At 33.5% G+C, this 18,564-nt stretch overlaps 1 protein-coding gene across 5 annotated transcripts in view; it reads right to left on the bottom strand.

The window, feature by feature from the left end:
* Positions 1 to 5,075: 5,075 nt before the first annotated feature.
* Positions 5,076 to 18,564, bottom strand: part of LOC123672019 (nuclear hormone receptor FTZ-F1) — a 159,534-nt gene continuing 146,045 nt past the window's right edge. For 3 of the 5 annotated variants that reach the window (XM_045605969.1, XM_045605966.1, XM_045605965.1), the window contains 5 exons: positions 14,459 to 15,156; positions 8,663 to 8,921; positions 8,413 to 8,454; positions 7,829 to 7,929; positions 5,076 to 7,365 (listed from right to left, as the gene is read on the bottom strand). In XM_045605969.1, coding sequence (XP_045461925.1) covers positions 7,219 to 7,365; positions 7,829 to 7,929; positions 8,413 to 8,454; positions 8,663 to 8,921; positions 14,459 to 15,156 — 1,247 coding nt within the window. In that variant the 3' untranslated portion in view covers positions 5,076 to 7,218. The remainder of the gene's footprint in view (positions 7,366 to 7,828; positions 7,930 to 8,412; positions 8,455 to 8,662; positions 8,922 to 14,458; positions 15,157 to 18,564) is intronic. The other 2 variants (XM_045605968.1, XM_045605967.1) reach the window with 1 other exon arrangement.

Raw genomic sequence — 18,564 nt, forward strand, 5'->3', positions numbered from 1 at the left:
ATAACAGTTCTATTTATCATTGTTATTTTCTAAATTTTCCTATATAAATAAATCGTTTCACAAGAATTGCTCATTTCAATGACAATATTACCTATATTCGAATTATATCAATATTATTTTAGGGGTTATTATATTCTTTTATTGAAGGAAAAATTCGAGATACGATCTTTTGGGAACTTGTTCATCACTCTATTAACATTAATAAACTTTAGAATTTTCTCTACGTTATTTTTCGAGACAGCTACAGCAAGAACATACATTTATGGAATATAGGGTTAGAACTATTTAGAGGGCCACTTGACTACAAACCGAATTTCGTTATCTCCAGAAACAAATGAGTTATATAGAAAAAAAATCTCTACTTTCAGTTTTTTCAAGATATCTTGAATCTGCTAAGATATTTTGGATCTGTTAACACCAACACACTAATCTGTGAATAACGCAATTTTTTTGTAATTTAAGCCACCCTGTATCTCTAACGGTTATCGATATCCCTGTAGTGCCCCTCTAAATAGTTCGAACCCTGTATATATATATACAGGGTGTATATATGAATATAGTTGCGAAAAAATTTAGGGGGTGATTCCTTGTTAAAATATAGGGTAGGTCTTTCATATAAACTTTTTTTGGGCCCCTCTGCTTAGTTATAGCCCCCTGAAGATAGCGCTCGAAAAACAGTTTTGAATTTTTTCTTAAAAATCAAAAAACTGACAAGAATGAAATTGAGCAGATATTTTACGCGGACGAGAGATCATTCAAAAAATGTTTGGAGGTGTTCCTCTATGATTGCAAGGGGTAGTAAAAGCCACCCCTCAACCTTGTTTCGCAAGAAACTTTTTTTCCCATTCATATTTTACAATAATAAAATTAATTTTGGATAAACTGATCTATTCTTTTTTTTTATTTAAATTAACGTGTCTCAGCATCTAGGCCATTGACACAAGGTACAATGTACTTAACCTCTAGACATAACAAATAATACAGTTCATAAAAAATTCACAAAAAAGGAAACATTGATGTATTCTTATAAAATAGGGTATCTTGTAAGTTCTTGCCAAAATTGACGGTTTCTGGGAGAAAAATCATTTATCAACAGATAATACGCCTGAGTTATATTATCTGGAATTATTTCCGAACTAGAATTCAACTAGTTAGCGGGTGACCTTTTGTTATGACAACTGACTAGTTTGATCAATTTTAATTCAGTTACAATTATTATTTTTTGATCTGGCTCATTATTTCGAAATTATCGTTACATACTAATTAAGATGGCGGTGTTCAAAAAAAACATAGAAATGGTCGATTAGCATTTTTTTTAGTATTTCTGGCGGTTATTCTCTAAAAGCATCCAAAATACATATGCAGACATGTTCCCTGAATCCCTGAACGTGTGGCTCCATGTCGCACTCTATTTAGACTTCAGACGAATTGACCAATGACTACGAGAAAGTGGTATCCAGCGCGAAATAAGAATTTCAACAATAGAAGAAGCAATACTAAATCTTGTGTGGAACAGTTCGGGAAATTTGTAAAGTTTACGTTGATCATCGTTTTTTATTTCACCTTGATATTTAGCTTCCTTTTGTAGATAATAATAATATAATAATAATATTATAATAATAAGTTATTTTCTAAGTTTCTAACATACTCATTCGGTATAGTTCTATGGAGCAAAACAGACATCGAAAACTTGCAACGTAATATGAGAACGTTGATGACAAAAGCAAACAAGCACCATCCGAAAAGCAGCATTGAGAGGACTACACTGCCGAGAAATAAAGGAGGCAGGAGTCTAACGGACATAATGGAACTTGCTAGTGGGCAGATAGAAAGCCTACGGGATACTTCAGAGATCAAGCAAGTACATCAGGGTTCTACAAAATACTGTGTGAAGCAGACGAATCAACACCTTTACAACTTCACAAGGAGCAATTCTCATACAACCACCAGACAAACCAAGAAAAACTGCAAAGATGGAGAGAGAAGCCCCTGCATGGAAGACATTTCAACGAGGTGAACCAGGATCATATCGACATTGAAGCTTCAAACTATTGGCTCACATCAGGTGCAATGTACCCAGAAACGGAAGGTTTTTTTTTAGCCATCCAAGATCAAGTGATCTCAACTAGAAATTACTGAAGGCATATCATAACGGATCGAACTATTACTGACGATCGATGCCGTTATGGGTGTCCAACGAATGAGACAATCCAACATATCACGGGAGGATGTCAAATGTTTGCAGGAAATTAATATAAAGGGAGACACGATGCAGTAGGAAAGATACTACACCAAGAATTGGCAACCATATTTAAACTAATTCATTCTGAAAAAATGCCATATTACAAGTACCGACCGAAGACCATCCTGGAAAACGAACGCTGTAAGCGGTACTGGGATCGTACAGTTTTGACTGATAAAACAGTCCCTCACAATAGACCAGATATATTACTAGTCGATAAACATCAAAAGACAGCATTACTCGTTGACGTAGCAATACCAGATACCAAACAACCTGCGTCAAAAGGAGGTCGAAAAAATTTCAAAATATAGGGACCTCGAATTTCAGATGAAGTGGGGAATGATATCCACGAAAACTATTCCAATTATCATCTCAACAACTGGAATAGTGCCCAAAAAGCTCAAGAGGAATATCAAGCAACTGGTACTGTGAGTATATTTGTAATATAATGCAAAAAGCTGTTCTTTTAGGTACTGCAAGGACGATGAGAAAATTCCTAGGAAGCGAAGGACAGGTCCAAGGATCACGTGTAAGAGGACCAGAAGTTCGACGAGAACCAGGGGGACCACAAGGACCGGACAAGACCGTGCTCTACCCTTCTGATATTTTAAATATCTGGGATTGAGTGAATGTTCCTCTTAGCGAGGAGTGAGAAGCCTACGTCTAGGAGAAATCCTACGCGTATAGGCAAAAATCGGGGATAAAAATAATAATAATACCTACACTTATTCAAATAACAGCCTGAAAATGCTTTAGGCAAAAAATTTAATTGGTAATGTTTTATTGCGTAAGATAATATAATATTTTCGCAGGATCTCAATGGAGCTACAATCAAATTTCTGAGGCAACTCTTCAGCTGCATGGTGCGTTTTATTTATATTCATGCAAACTTCATGATTACAATTCCATAGTATTATTTATTCGTCCAATTCATGTTCGCCCTCCACAGATAAACGTTTTCGATATCGTAACAGAAGCAAGGCTGAGTTCGCGAACATGTACCTACGTGACGTATCAGTGTTACCAATTTTTATTTTTTTTCAGGAATCTAATAGCGTATTCGACTGGCAGCACCAGTGCGAATAAATTCGAATTTTTGTAGAGCTAAATGACATAATCAGCTCGAATTAATTCGAACTGGTGCAACTAGTCTAATACGCTATAATAAAATTTGATCTGAAATCCGTCAAAAATTTATGAAATATACCAAAAACCTATTAAATAATTTATGGAATCTACCAAGAAATCAGAACTTTTTTTATTGATTTCAGAAAAGTAAATACTAAATAACTATATAAATAGTTCAATAGCCGAGTGCTAAATAAAGTTTATTATAGTCACTCCAGTAAAATATATTTTTTATAATATTGATATAATTATTATGTATATCGTAAATCACAAAATTTATTATCCACCAAACTCAAAATTTAAGGCATTTTGGTGGATACCCCAGAGGGAAATTCAGATTATAATTATTAATGATCTTGAACAAAACACTGCAACTTTTAGCCTATGGTAGCACTTGTTGCAGTGACTTTTCAGGAGCGAAGGACGAGGAAGCGTGTGTTTTCGTAACCAATAACAGAGTTTTTTTTTTGTTTCCCTAATGTGATCATCTTGGTATTTTGCATGAAGTTTGAAATGTTATTTCATATCTACAGGTCAAAATCTCAAGTCCGTTGATTTTGTGGTAACGGAAAGATTAATGTTTTTCAATATTCATCTTGAATATTCTTGATTCTTGTGAATTTTGCATTAAATTAAAAACTAATAGGTATACCTATACATATGCCGAATTTTATCTCGATTGAATGCATTGTTTTGAAATTAACAGGAAAAGCAAATTTAATGATTAATAGAACTAACCGCGTCATTCGAAATCCTGAAAATTTGAAGTTTCTAGGTCTATATGTTCGAGAGTTATTGTGTTTATGACCGGACCAACAGAATTGAATCTGAAGATGAATTCATCATTAGTGAGTCGAATCTTATAGTTTCAATTGCCAGCTCAAAATTGTAAGAATACAGACATCACGATTAAAAATAGCAAGCTATTGTCAAGTTAACGATAGAGCGCAACCATCTTCCAAAATTTTAAATGAAACGAACATCATCTGAAATCGTTTTGTTTTATCTCTTGCCACTGTTCTATCACTTTAAAAAAAGTAATGCAATGAGTAATGAGCCGGATTTTTTCTAATTTTTTGGTGAAATGTAATTTTTTTTGAAAATTTGGTTTTACTTATCTGAAAATTCATATTTAAAATTCAAACAATTATTGCTTGTCCTCTCACACTGTACACCAAAAAAAGACTTATTAACAGGAAAACCTACCACCAATTAAACATAGTGCTATGAAAATATATTCATAAATACTATAAAACATATGATAAATCAGTTGAATATGTACATATGAATTTCATATAGGTAACATAAAGGCTCATTTTTATGGTGATAGTACTATCACGATAGTGGTATCATAATGGTAACTATCACAGAAACTATCATCATATAAACTACTTGATAGTTACTATCGTGATAATGAGAGAGTGCTGTCGCACTTATGAAATTCTACAAATACTAAATCTCCTTTTTTTTTTGGTTCGTTTTTACTTCCTCACATCTGTTTCTGAATAGCCATTTTAAGATTTCTCTGAAAATTGAATATTACTAGCTGAGATGGCCAAAATTGGCAGATTTAATTTAGTTCTTTATATCCAAAATTTTTTTTCGCAAAAAATGGAAAGAATTATTTTTATGGTAGCCAATAATTTCAATGTAAGGACTTCTAGTATTCCTGTGATGTGAATCACTCATCTGTAAAGAAAAGTCATTTTGTATGTTGGTGGTTTATTTCTACAAACAAGTCATTTTATCCACATAAATTATATTTACAACCTCTCAATCATTCTGCTTAAATAGTGTACGTATTTATAGTATATAAATATATATCTCATCAATCAAATATATATAAGCTCTGGGCTTCAGCATGTCTGGGCAAGATACTTTTAACAAACAACACACTCCGCGATACCAGCGCAGGAGGCTTTGGGGAGGTAGCCTGCAGAGATTTCTCAAAAAAATATATCTATAACTGCTTTCATCAGAATTCTATATATTTATGTCATCATTAACAACACGACTTGGACCACAGTACCTTGCTCTCACAACATTCGATAGAATGCAACACTTAATCAAATTGACTTTCTCCTCCACCTGAAGTGACTTGAAAAATGTAGCGCTACAAAAATAGTTGAATATTCAAGAATTCATATACGAAAATAGACCTTAATCATAAAAGGCGACATTTTTCAAAACTTCATTTCATTTATCATTACTATCAAATAAAGATTGATCTTCATTATTTAAAGTAATAATTACCAATAAATTACCCTAGAGATTCAATCACATATAATTCTCCATGGATAGAAATTCTAAATTTCCTTCAAATGGAATATCTTGAAGATTATTACATAACATTTTACAATAATCATTTCGTTGTATTTCACATAATATAAATTTGGGAGGGTTGAATTCTATAAATTCTGTATTGCTCAAAAATTAAATTTATTATTATGAAACAATCGTAAATTATTTGTCAATTCTTCAAACTGGGGTTTAAAGATAAAAACGTCAAAATGAAAGTGACACATTCTATCTCAATATAAAGTTATAGACAGGCCAGCCCGTTAAGATTCTCACCACTTTGTTCATACTTATAGTCACTGGTTTTTCATAAAATATATCTCAAACAAGATATCAAAAAATTTTAAAAGCATGTAAATAAAATCTCAAACCTTACATAACCATATGATGTTTCAAGTGATGCGTGCAAAGTGGAAAGCTAATCTAACCTATTAATATGGTTTGTGCAGCTTTGTTACCGGCAATTAATTCGAAAATTTAGATTTTCGAAGAAGAGATGAACAGAAGAGAATAATTTTCCCTGAGTAACATTTAGCAGATTTCACGATGATCTCAAAAAACACATTAATCCTTAGTATAACATAACATTAAAGATAACTTAATTGATAAATCTGCCTAGCTAACACCACCTCTTTCCTCCTAAAATTAAACAAAAAACATACAATATGATTGTTTAGTATCCAACAATTATTGAATTGAATATTTTGTCAGCACATTAAAAAATCCTCAATATGCTTGTAGATGTTTCTTGATTTTAAGTAGAGTTTACATGGCAGTATTAAAAAATTTAGGCTACAATAAAATAACAAAATAGTATTTTTAATAATTATATTCGTAAAATATTATGAAATACTTGTAGGAAGCATAAAATAACTTTCGATATATTAAAGCTGTGAAAATCTTACACGGGATACCCCATAATTTTTTATACACATTTATATAACATAACATATATAATTCAACATAACTTAAATCTAACAATATTTCAATATCTACAATTACATATTACAGCTTGTTAGTCCATCACCAGGGTTAAGTTACTACATTAGTGTTTCCTGTCATTCTTCTACATTCGTTCCTTTTTACATAAGCTTATGCTATATGCTATTCTAGGATGCCCTTGAATCCCTCCAGAGCACATCTGGAATGTGTTTTTTTTTTTCGGCTTGAACCCATAGAAAAACTAATCCCTGTGCAGAATTCTTTCTCTTGCCCCTTCCGAAGACAAAAGTTAAGATTCAAAAAAATCTTGTTATCACATCTTTACAGGTTCGATAGAGCAGAACAGTTATCAAACAAATTATACACAAAGCTCATTTTTCTTAACAATCTGTTTGATAACAAACAGTGAGCAGAGTTCTGTGGCCTACAGCTAGAATTTGAGAATTCGGGCAACTTCACCTTGGCCCATCAAGCCCATGCTGTCTTTCTTTTTCTTTGTACTTATTGAAGGCATCTTGTCAACAGCTACAATATTTCCAGTAACCTACGAACATTTTAAGCCGGTATTGCACACGGATATGGTAACAGTATACGGATGGTAACAGCCGTTATTTGCGTTTAGCATGGAGCATTTCCATCAGTAACGTTTGTGTTGGAGCTCCTCCATTGCAGTGTCTTTGATATAAATGCTCTTCGCCCCGCGCTGCTAGTGCGTGTATCTCTGGTAACAGTTGCACGAGTTTGTTGAATTTGTCCTGGAAAGATAACGAAAGTTAATAACATCTTCAATATTCAAAATTTCATTTTACGAATACAGAAATATACTTAGTTATATAATGTCTAAAAATTATTATTTTTTAAGTTTATAAAAAAAAAGTTAACAGACATCTTGTAATGAGATATTTTAAGATGAAACTTATGAGAAAATATCCTTTGAACAATTCTTTAAATAAAATTAAATACTGTTGAATATGAATGCTTTGAATAAATCTAAGTAGTGATTCATCTTTTGCAGGAAACTGCAACATGGACGCTTGTTAAAACTACGTCGGGTCAGCCTACACACCACGTGCGTTGGTTGATTCAATTTATGGTAGTTAATAGGCGCCATAAGACTTTATCGTATCTTTCATTCATTCTTCCACAGACCACAAAGGAATAACCCTTAGTTTTATTTCTACAATTTCAGATATTCAAAAAAAAGTCAGAAAATCTTACCTGAATTTGTGGATAGCAAGTAAGTGAATATTCGAGAAGAGCATGTTGAACTTGCTCATAACCTTCCTGTACATGTTTTCTGTTTGTGATGCCTCGACATTCTGAAAATACAAATATAGATTAGTAAGGATTTACTGAGAGAATAATTATTTTCCCCTTGTAGCCAGCGAAGACTGGGTCCTCAGTTGACAATGATAGCTGAACATTGAGATTTTACTACTCTCTGTACAAATAAATTCGTGATTTGAAGAGCTGTACAATTTTTCCATCGAGTATATAGCAAGTCATTTAAATTAATTAATTAAATTTATTAAATTGAAACAAAAGCTAAGGAATATTATTCCTTTCAATAGATAAATTGTACTGCTATGGCGTCAAAGCAATTGATTCTACACACTTTATTGTTGCGATTTTTTGGGAGTGTCAGTATACTTATAGGCAAGCATAGAAAATTGAGTAAAAAGTACAGAGAACTACTCAAATAGGTTCAAGTTTTCGAAACGGTTCTACATAACTACTTTTCAAAAACTTGAACCTGAAGTCGAAAGATAGTCAGTATTATTAAATTTGATACTGATACCTACCTATACTACCCCTTGAAAAATTCATATCTGGAGAAGTAGAAACTGGAAAAGAGTTTTCCATTGGTTAATATATTCTTATTATCAAGCTCGACTTTGGCTACAAGGCGAAAAATCAAATATTCATCTTATCTCTTTCTTTCAAATGAAAGAGAATGATTTCTGCAATAATCATTCGTATAGTTATACGCCCTGGCCCTCGAGTTACGTGAAGCGTCAAATGAAAACCCTGAAAGCAGATACAAATACTAACCTGGACTTAAGAGCAGCATGAATTTGATACAAATATAATCGTTTATATCGAACTTCAATTCTTGCAATTTAGTTGTGATGTCATTGAAATGGTCTGCTAAACTTGGAACTCCCAACAGGCCCAAACTCAATAAATCGAACTTCTGCCCATTGTGAAGGGTGGTTTCATCTGGAAGACTATTATGCATCCTCTGGTGCATGTGGTCCAGTACTAACATATCGGACCAAGAATGTTGTAGAAGTTTCATTTGATCGTCCACCTGGAAAGAAAACTGCCCAGTTTAATTTTAATATTGGAGGAAAGGTAGTTAGAATAAGAGTTAAAGAATGCATGAAGAATAAAAGATAATGGAAACATAGATAGGGAATCTGTTCGAAAAATAAATCAGTAGAAACTGATGTTACTACATTTCATGTTCATGAAAAAAATAAGAGACTATCAGAACACATAAATACTAGCTTCAATTGTTTGTGTTGTCGCTAATATTTTCATGAATTTATGGCATTTGCTTGATTTGTATTTTCTTTTATCTAGTGGCGTAGCTGAACTTGCCATTGTATAGAGATTATAAGTATTTGTGCGATGTTTAGTTGTATAAAAAATATTATTACAATAATTACATTCGTTTCTTATGCTCTATAATATGTATCGAGAGAAATCCAGAAATGATCAGACACTAGCAAACTGAATAATATTGCTCTGAACAAAGGCCACTAGTTAACACGCATATTGTGGCTAACTTGCGTAAAAACATAGTAGCTGAAAGTGAAACCTTAGAAACGGCGAATTTAGGACATTGTGTAGATAGATAGGTATGTCTGTGTCCGCATTTGTGATAGCATCGTCCTTGAAATTAGAATATACAACAATCGATGTGGTCAATATTTGATTTTAAACTCTAGATATATGCGACTCAGATAAAAGGTAGCTGAAAGTTTCATAAAAAGCGTTTGGTATTTCCGAGATATTTCATTATCACTATCTTTAAAATATTCTACATCATTTCCTCTATATAATGAATGAAATAAAAATAAATATTTTACTGTCACAACATATATTTTTCAAATTGATTAGTACTTGAAATACATTAATAGTGGCTCATACTGAATAAATTGTGAATATAGATACCAGTTGATTGCAGATCCTTTGTGGAAGAAACGTAGTATATGAAGTATAAAAAGATTATGTTATGTTCTAGTTTAATTTTGAGAAAATATCATAAAAATCCTGATTTTATTCTTTATATTCCGGTAACCAGAATTTTATGAGGATTGTGTAAAACACAGGCAATTTTCAACATAATGCTCAAACTAGGTAGGCGGTTGAATAACTTCGACTGAGTGGGCACATTGAATTGAACTAGTTTCGTCTCATTAAAATGTGTGACATTTCATTTTCATTAGGTCTTTATCATTCATGCAAAGCGATCTTTGTTGTGTAACTCTTTGAATTCTCGACCACCAATTCTCTAACACATAATGCGTTCCAGTGTTGCTGTGTGCGCAGGCTTTTGATACCTAACTAGATTCTATCGCTTCATTAAATTGGGGCAAACATCCGGTATCAACAATATATGAATTATTGAGTCGATATGAGGTAATCAGAAACCCTTCAGTAAAGTAACTTAATGATAAATGACACTAATAAATAATGGAAAATTATCACTTATATGAAACCCAAATGAGAGACTAATATTAGTACTTCTATAGTGAACTACGGGACTTTTATGAATTATCGAAACAACTAAGTTGGATTTGGAATATTCTCATTTTGCCGCTTTATAATATGCATACTGTTGACATTTCAAAATTCAATCATATATTTCATTATTCAGCGCATGATATAACAACAGTTTTTTATTCACATACAAAATTTAATCTGTAGTGAACCATAACCCAAAGCGAACTTTGATGCTACGATCATTATTTATGAAGACCCTGTATGCAATAGAAGGTGATCAGCCATAGAATAACAAATAAAAAAACATGTCTCACTAATCATTAGCAATGGTTAAGATTATCGAAGTGATGACCAATTTAACGAAATCGAGAAATTGCGATGTCATAGAAACTCACTATTCACAGATAACTAGTTCGGAACTTGCCTCATCATCAAGTTCCGATACTGATTGCGATCAATGTGATTATCCGCTATATTGAAACGGAATACGTCGGCCAGTCAATGAATAAAGACTAAATAAATAACACTTAATGAGGTAAGTATGCCGAAGAAACCGAAAGCAGCGATTGTAATACCATAGAACTGCGGTGACTTCATCGCTCTCGCTCTTTTAGCTGAGTAGAACACTCTCCGTTTCAAGCAGAGAATTCACTTAGTTGTATAATAGTTTCTGTGTTTATTATATATGCGTTGTTCATGACCGACTAACCATGGCCTACTTGGTATGTTCACAGTGTGCTGATGAGATGTGGCTGGAATCTTCTGAAATATTTTTATACAATATTACGCTGATTGATTTGGTCATATAAATGTGACACTAAGGACACTTAGATGTCACCACCGTTTAATGATCACCAACATGTACACACGTGACGCCTTTACAATTGGTATTATTTTGCTTCATAATTCTTTACTAAATCTTCGAAATCGGAATATGATTTGTTGTGATAAACATTGTTCTTTTTTTTTCAATAACTATTAAAGATATAGATAGGTACTTGAAAAACACGAACTAATGTTTATCAATTTTCTCAGAGCCATTTTGATCTGAAGTAAAGCAGTATTCTTATTTCAAAGATTTCACTTCATCGTTGTGCTAACTTGAGTCGAATAACTATGACAACAAAGGAATAAAATAGAAGTGGATTCCAATATAACAATTATTCTGAAATTGCTTGCAGTAATGTTCATTATAAAATGTACACAAACTTCAATGAATTTTGCAATTATGTCAGTAAAATACTGATTGAAAATTGATGTTTAAGTTGATTTGAAATTTCATCATTTTCACATTCGTTTAATTTTTATTTTCTAATAGTTTTGGTTACTATATGGTATAATTACTATCAATTGCAAGTAATTGGAAATTGTGAATACTGTCATTATATCTGATTACATTCAAATTTATCACATTTTATACATTGTGATACAAAGTTCAATATGCTTGAATTAAGGTAAACGTATCTTAATAGATAGCTAAATCTTTTTGTTTAATGGAAATAGAATTTTAAATTGTTGTTTCGTTAAAATTGGATTGGCGGAAATGCTCGATAATTTCAATAATTCCACCGAAAATTGTAGAGATAAGGAAGATGAATTGAATACAGGAAGAAATTCAGCAATATGTAGTATCCACTCGATATATGACCTTGCGCGATCAATTTATTTCCAAGAATAGTAAACAATTTGTATAAATAAGTACCTGGTTGGCTAAATTACAATTACTTCCTGAATGAAATATCTACATACAAATAAGACGGACATGCGTTAATGAAATCGATACTTTGTAATCAATCCATAACATTTAGATTTAATAATTCATTGCGGAATAAAATAAAGTAGGCAGAATTTTTACAGAGGAGTTTCTGATAATTGAAATTTCACACTACGAAATCGTTATGGTAATCCAACTTCAAAATTATGAATTATGGAAAATCGTGTGATTCTTATAAATCATATATCGCTGGGACATTCATTATTAGAGATTGAAAATCAGTGCTTGTGATAGCACTTTCAAACTATAAAAAATCTAGATAGTTCACAGGATGGTCCACATCAAAAGGACCGCTGCGAAATATTCTTCTCGACCCTAAATGATTGGTAATTCGAATCTCAAAAAGTTGCACTTAACCCTAAACCATAGTCTGCTTATATTGAAGTTGATAATTTGAGAAGTTTCTTATAAAAACATGGAATCATAGACTTCACATAAGTAGCTAGTTGCGCAACAACTAAGAAGACTAGATTTTGTAACGAGATTGAAAACATTGACAATCACAAATTGATTCGACAGTTTGAAAGGGAAATCGACGCGGCGAACAAGTCAAAGGACCACCTGTATATCGATTGAGAATCATTTATTTATAGCACATCTTTGTATTGTCGCTAGCAGGATAATGTGGTATTGCCTCACCATTGACATTTAGCAATAGACTTAACATACAGCAAGGCACGCCATCAGTGAATTATTCAAATACAACTCAATTTGGAAAAGCTGATCGTTGCTCAACAGCGATGTTCGAGTTGGTTTGTTATCTAGGTCGCCAATTGAGAACCACACAACACAACACTCGCATTCATTTATTCCTACATTTGGGTTCAGCTTACGAGACTCTCTCTCTATGACAACTATATGATATACCTACTTACAGATTAATTTGATAGGGACAGTAACATATGGAAAAGATAAAGTTGATTTGGTTTCCAAAGCAAAAACATCAAATTATTGTCGAAGAATAAGAGCATATTACGGCAGATAATATCAAAATTGAAATAAAGATTAGGGATCCATCATCAAACTCAAAGATAATTATATAATTTTAGACGCTCCAAAAACTAAACAACGAGAACTGAGAGGGAACCTTGAGGAAATCCTCGATGAAGGGAGTAAATATAAGTACCAATTAAATTTTCGTAGTAATTAAACAGAAAAGAGTATAATCAGCGAAATATTCCTCAAATAGTCCAAAAAAAATTATCTAATTTTAGACGCTCCAAAAACTAAACAACCAGAACTAAGAGGGAACCTTGAGGAAATCCTCGATGAAGGGAGTAAGTATAAGTTCCAATTAAATTTTCGTAGTAATTAAACAGAAAAGAGTATAATCGGCGAAATATTTCAAACAAACCGAAAGTTGAACAACATTTTGAGAAGTAAAAGAAAACCTTCAGTTAGTCCTCGTCGAATGAAACTTTGTTATATTTTACGCTGAGTAAATAAAATATTATTGAAGTGATGGAGCAATGTAGAATATCAATAGCACCTGAAATACGAACATGAATAATAGGTAAAGATTAAATCAACAAAAACGGAAATGGAATGAATGCTATCATTGAAACGCGCATCACATGAGTTAGATGCAAAATCAAGTTAACTGCTGTTCACCAAGCTACAATTCCGGAGGTATATGAATTATTATTTGAATCATTAATGCTTTCTGCATGCAGTTTTGAGTTCTCAAAATTAACGAAAGCCTAGAGTTAGAATTCAACTTGTTGGCCATTGACATGTGACCTAGAGTTATCCCTTCCTCTAAGAAATGACAAAACAAGCACTCAGAAAAAATTAATTTGCAAAATTTTATACCAATACGTTCTAAATTCAACTCTGCGAATTCAAGATCTTCCAAGAATTGTATAGTAATTTCATACGACTGCAGCTTATCGAAAGAGTATTGAGGAAAAATGATGTCGATAAACATCGACAACTGCCATAACGAAAGTAATGCATAACATATGACGCCAGTTATTCTGCAAGAAAGAAGCAAGGCAAATCGATACCGCATGATGTAGAACATGGAGGAACTACTACACCCTGCACTGCAGAAATCTGCCTGACATTTACAGAACAGATCCTTGAATGGTGCAGTTGAATATGAGAACTGAGTAGAAGAAAGCAAATCAGAAATAATGGGATCGGTATATAGAGTTGGAGGAGTTTTTGAAGGAAGTTTTGGAACGCTTCATAGATGAAGAGGAACACAACAACATAGGTTTTAATAAAAACCAGTTTAGAGTTGCGTTGGTCATCAGCTTTCCCTGCCGTCATCTATTGTGAAGAAAAATGATGAAGATGATACATGGAACACTTTCGGAAGATCGATGAATTGTACTCACCTTAAGGTCCTTGAAGAAGATCGAATTCCGCGCCCAGTCCACTTGGGAGAATAAATTTTGGTCCAACACTTTACACATAAGTTCGAACAGGTCTACTTCACACTGATTATACGTTTGATTTTGTAAGAGAGTGTAAAGGGACGTCTGCCACTCTCGATCGTCCACACCCTGCACAAAATCACGGATAAGAGGTGAAACTTTGTTCGACAGCGAGCTGTTAGAGCCGCCACTCGGCACCAGAGAGTCGTACTGGAAGGCTTTAGGGCTGAGGGAATGAGGGGATGTTGTGGTCGAGTTGGGGGTTCCCCAAATCTTATTTTCCGTCCCCATTACCATAGAAGTGTGAGCACCGGAAACGTTAAGTATTTGGAGGGCAGGCTGTTGGTTGGAGGAAGCCGGTTGCAGGAGATTGCTGTTGACCTGACCTAGAGCTACTGCTATGGGGCTGGGCGACGAGTCAGGGGACGAGGTGAGGCTTGACACTTGGGGAATCTGAATTTCCTGCTTGATGTGGATGTTAGGGTGGTATGATGTGCCGGGTTGACTAGGCGAGTACACGCCACCGTCGGACAGTGATCCTCTGAGTGTTTGAGCTGCCAGTTGTCTTTGTCTCATAATCTGAAGCTTTCTCGCACGATCACGCTTGTACATAGGTCCGAATTTATTCCTTCCACCTCTCATGCGGTCTGCTCGAACAGCTGAAAGAATAGATCTTCTGTGAGAAAGGCTCTTCACTCCTTTTCAAGGGAGTTATCAAGATTTTCAGAGAAAGGAATCATTGGGGATCAATGAACGTTGAAATGTAACAGACAATATCTGTCAATCTTTCTTGTGGCACAGTTATAGTTTTTTTTTCAACAATTAGAATTCAAAAAATTTCTTCACTTCTCTTCGAAAATGTTTCTGCGACAATAGGAAAGATTTTCGTCCCATTTTCTGTTTCAGTACTGAAGTGTCATTTTACATTATTCTACTGTCTCTAAAACAAATATTCGGTCGAAATCATCTATGTACGATACCGAAATATGAGATAATGATTTTCTAGCAACTTATTTTTCAAGACCGACCTCTGCTCGTGGTATTGATATTCAGTATAGCCAGTATTTTTGTGTCGTATTCTAGGAATTTTTCGTTGAAAACATTTTCGCAAACACAAAAGAATTTCAAATAGATTTGATTGCCTTTTCCAGCTCTTGGGTGTAGGTGGAACAGCTTATAAGGCAGATATTCTACCAAAGTGATAACACGTGATGAGGGCTAAGGCAATATTTCTTTTTACTCAGGAAGGTCAACATCTTCACCAAGTGTTGCCAACCACCAAAGAATTCCCTCGTTTCTGAATTGCTATACTGCGAATTTTTCGCCGAAAAAGTAGTTTTAACCCAATAACATTCACAAGAGTCAATGGACTAGTTTAGTGATGTTGATAATATTATATTTGACACGATAGAATTAAAATATAGAGGAAAACTGATAAATCAGTGAAAACATTTTGAAAATCCATTAATAAATGACTGAGAAATAGATTATTTAAATTTACGTATTTTAGCGCGGAAAGTCTTTGGTCTGTGACGTCACGGCTCTTGCCTGTGATCGCTACACCATAAATTACGTTTAAATACTAAGCCGCGCCAAAGCTCTCGCGCCGTTTGTAGTTGTACAGTGTTGTTTTAACTCGAGTTTTGTTTTTATGTCACCATAATGGAAGAAGGCTTCGTGAAAGGACAAAATGACAATATGCCTAAAATAGATATATTCGCAGTGATGGAGTTTTTTTCTTCAAATCCATCTTATGTCAGTGCAGAAATAAAAGGAGTTAAACTTTTCAAGTAAGTATCAAGTTTTGCGTTGGCTTCATCATGGTTTACTTTTGAGTTTGCTTCATCATGTTTCAACATATAACGATGATTTATTTAAAAAACGTTTCATAAACAGTTTGTAGTTGAGTCTGGTTGTTGAAGTCTATCAATGGCAAAACATATTTATGTGAGGAGAAAAAAGTAATTTATATGTATGTATATAGTGAGTTATTTCAGCCATCGTGTAATGAACAAAACACGACACGAACGGCACAAGTGATTGTACACCAATGAATTCGTAAGCACTCTGCGAATACCTGTCGTCTAGTGTGTGACGTCACAACACTTACACGTACTATGAAATTATTCTTCCAAGCGCAACTTCAAAGTCCCATAACTTTTTCATTTCTAGAGATATTTCAATGATTCTTCCACATTTTTGTTTCATTTTACTTAAATTTTTAGAATTAATCCTTAATAAAAAAATGAAAACTAGTCCATTGAGTCAGATATTTCGTCAGGCTGTGGTAGAAGAAACCAGCAGCGAGCTTTGAAAGGTCACGTTTTTCCATAGGTCTCCTGCGATCGAAGCACGTGTTGGCCATTGTAAAATGGAAATTCGAAACCGAGACAAACACGAACACTCCAAAAAGGGGGCGTTGTTGTCGTGTCGAAAGTTCAAATAGACAAAATAACGACGTAAACGGAAACCGTTGTTTCGATTGCAATACCAAATACACGCATCTCGATTTCACTTTTGCTCATAACGCAACAGGCCAATTCTTATGTCAACGCACCGCCGAAATGGTGTGAAGATATGGGACAGAGCGTGTAATCCGACCGAAAAAAAATAGAAAGCGCCCAGAGGTTATGTAATCGCTTCAATTATGTTTATACGCACTTGTTGTGAAATCGGCAGAGTGCGTAGAGAACGTTCCATTGTGCACTGGCTGTGAATTTTTCCGAAACAATTCTGGAGAACCGCCTTCTACGAATCACTTGACACTACTACAGGTTTCCTTACTGCGGACGGGCATTTATTTGGTCTCTATGATCTCCTTCCTATCTTGCACTATTTCTAGTTCATTTCTTTTAACTTTCACACGTATCATCTTTACGAATTGATGTATTTCATATATTTATATGAGAATGTTGCGCAATCTTATCTATTTGTTTTCATTTTGGACTATAAATATAAAGGGACTTTTCACTTTTTTTCTGTGTCTATCATATTCATAATCATTCTTGAAATTTGATTTCAGTGGTTGAATTCTTATATTACTTAAGAAAAAGTAAAAAAGTAACAGTAATAATAAAAACTACAGATCCGTTATTACCAGATTATTCGATAACAATGATTTGAAGATATTGGAATCATGATTCAATGTTCTGATTATTTAATTCCAAATTTTTAGTGCAGTGAATTCTTGAATTATTTGGATAGTAAATATATTATTTCGGTAAATTACCTAATTATTGAATGATTTGATAAATATCGTAATTCAATACTCAAACCAACATAAGAATTTTGTCAATAATATACACACCGGCAAAATTAGGGAAACGGATAAAAATATCAACGAAGTTTGTAGCCAATATTTTCGCTGTTTTCATTTACCCTTTTTTTTTGTTATATACAGGGGTGAACAAAAAAATTGAAAATATTAAAAATAAAAATTTAGATTTTATTCAAAACACCCTGTGAATTGATATATTGAAATGTTTACAAACACATCTTCTGACCATTTTCTTTTTTCATTAATTGCGATATCTTAATTTTGAGAGGAATTACAGCACTTCATATGGTAAGTACCGTTGTTGAAAAATAAATTAATGTTTTAAATCTCACAGCTCTTTAAGTTTATTTAAAATTTCAGGAAAAATGATGCAACATCCGAATGTTTGTAAACATTTTCAGTGTTTTTGTTCAAAACACAAAATGAAGTAAATAATTCTGAATAGTTATGTTCCAAAGAACGGAGCTACAATTAAAAATATTGTTAATATCGACGGAAAAAGTTCAAGAGAAAATGAACTACAAACTTCATTGAGATTTTATAGGGTCTCCCAACGTTGCCGGTGTGTACATTATATTGTATATTATACTGAGTGGTTTTTGTACATATTCAAAAAGACAAGATTCCAAAGTTTATGATGAAAAGAAAGGGATCAAAATAAATCATAGTCACAAGTTACAACAATTCGTCAAGTTGGAACGAAAAATTTTTCCGGTAATCAACAACATTCCCATGCAGCTTGTTTTAGATTTGCGAGTTTCAACTTCAAGAATACCAACGAGCTCTACGT

This window comes from Harmonia axyridis, chromosome 2 (assembly GCF_914767665.1).
Source record: "Harmonia axyridis chromosome 2, icHarAxyr1.1, whole genome shotgun sequence".
NCBI lineage: Eukaryota > Metazoa > Arthropoda > Insecta > Coleoptera > Coccinellidae > Harmonia > Harmonia axyridis.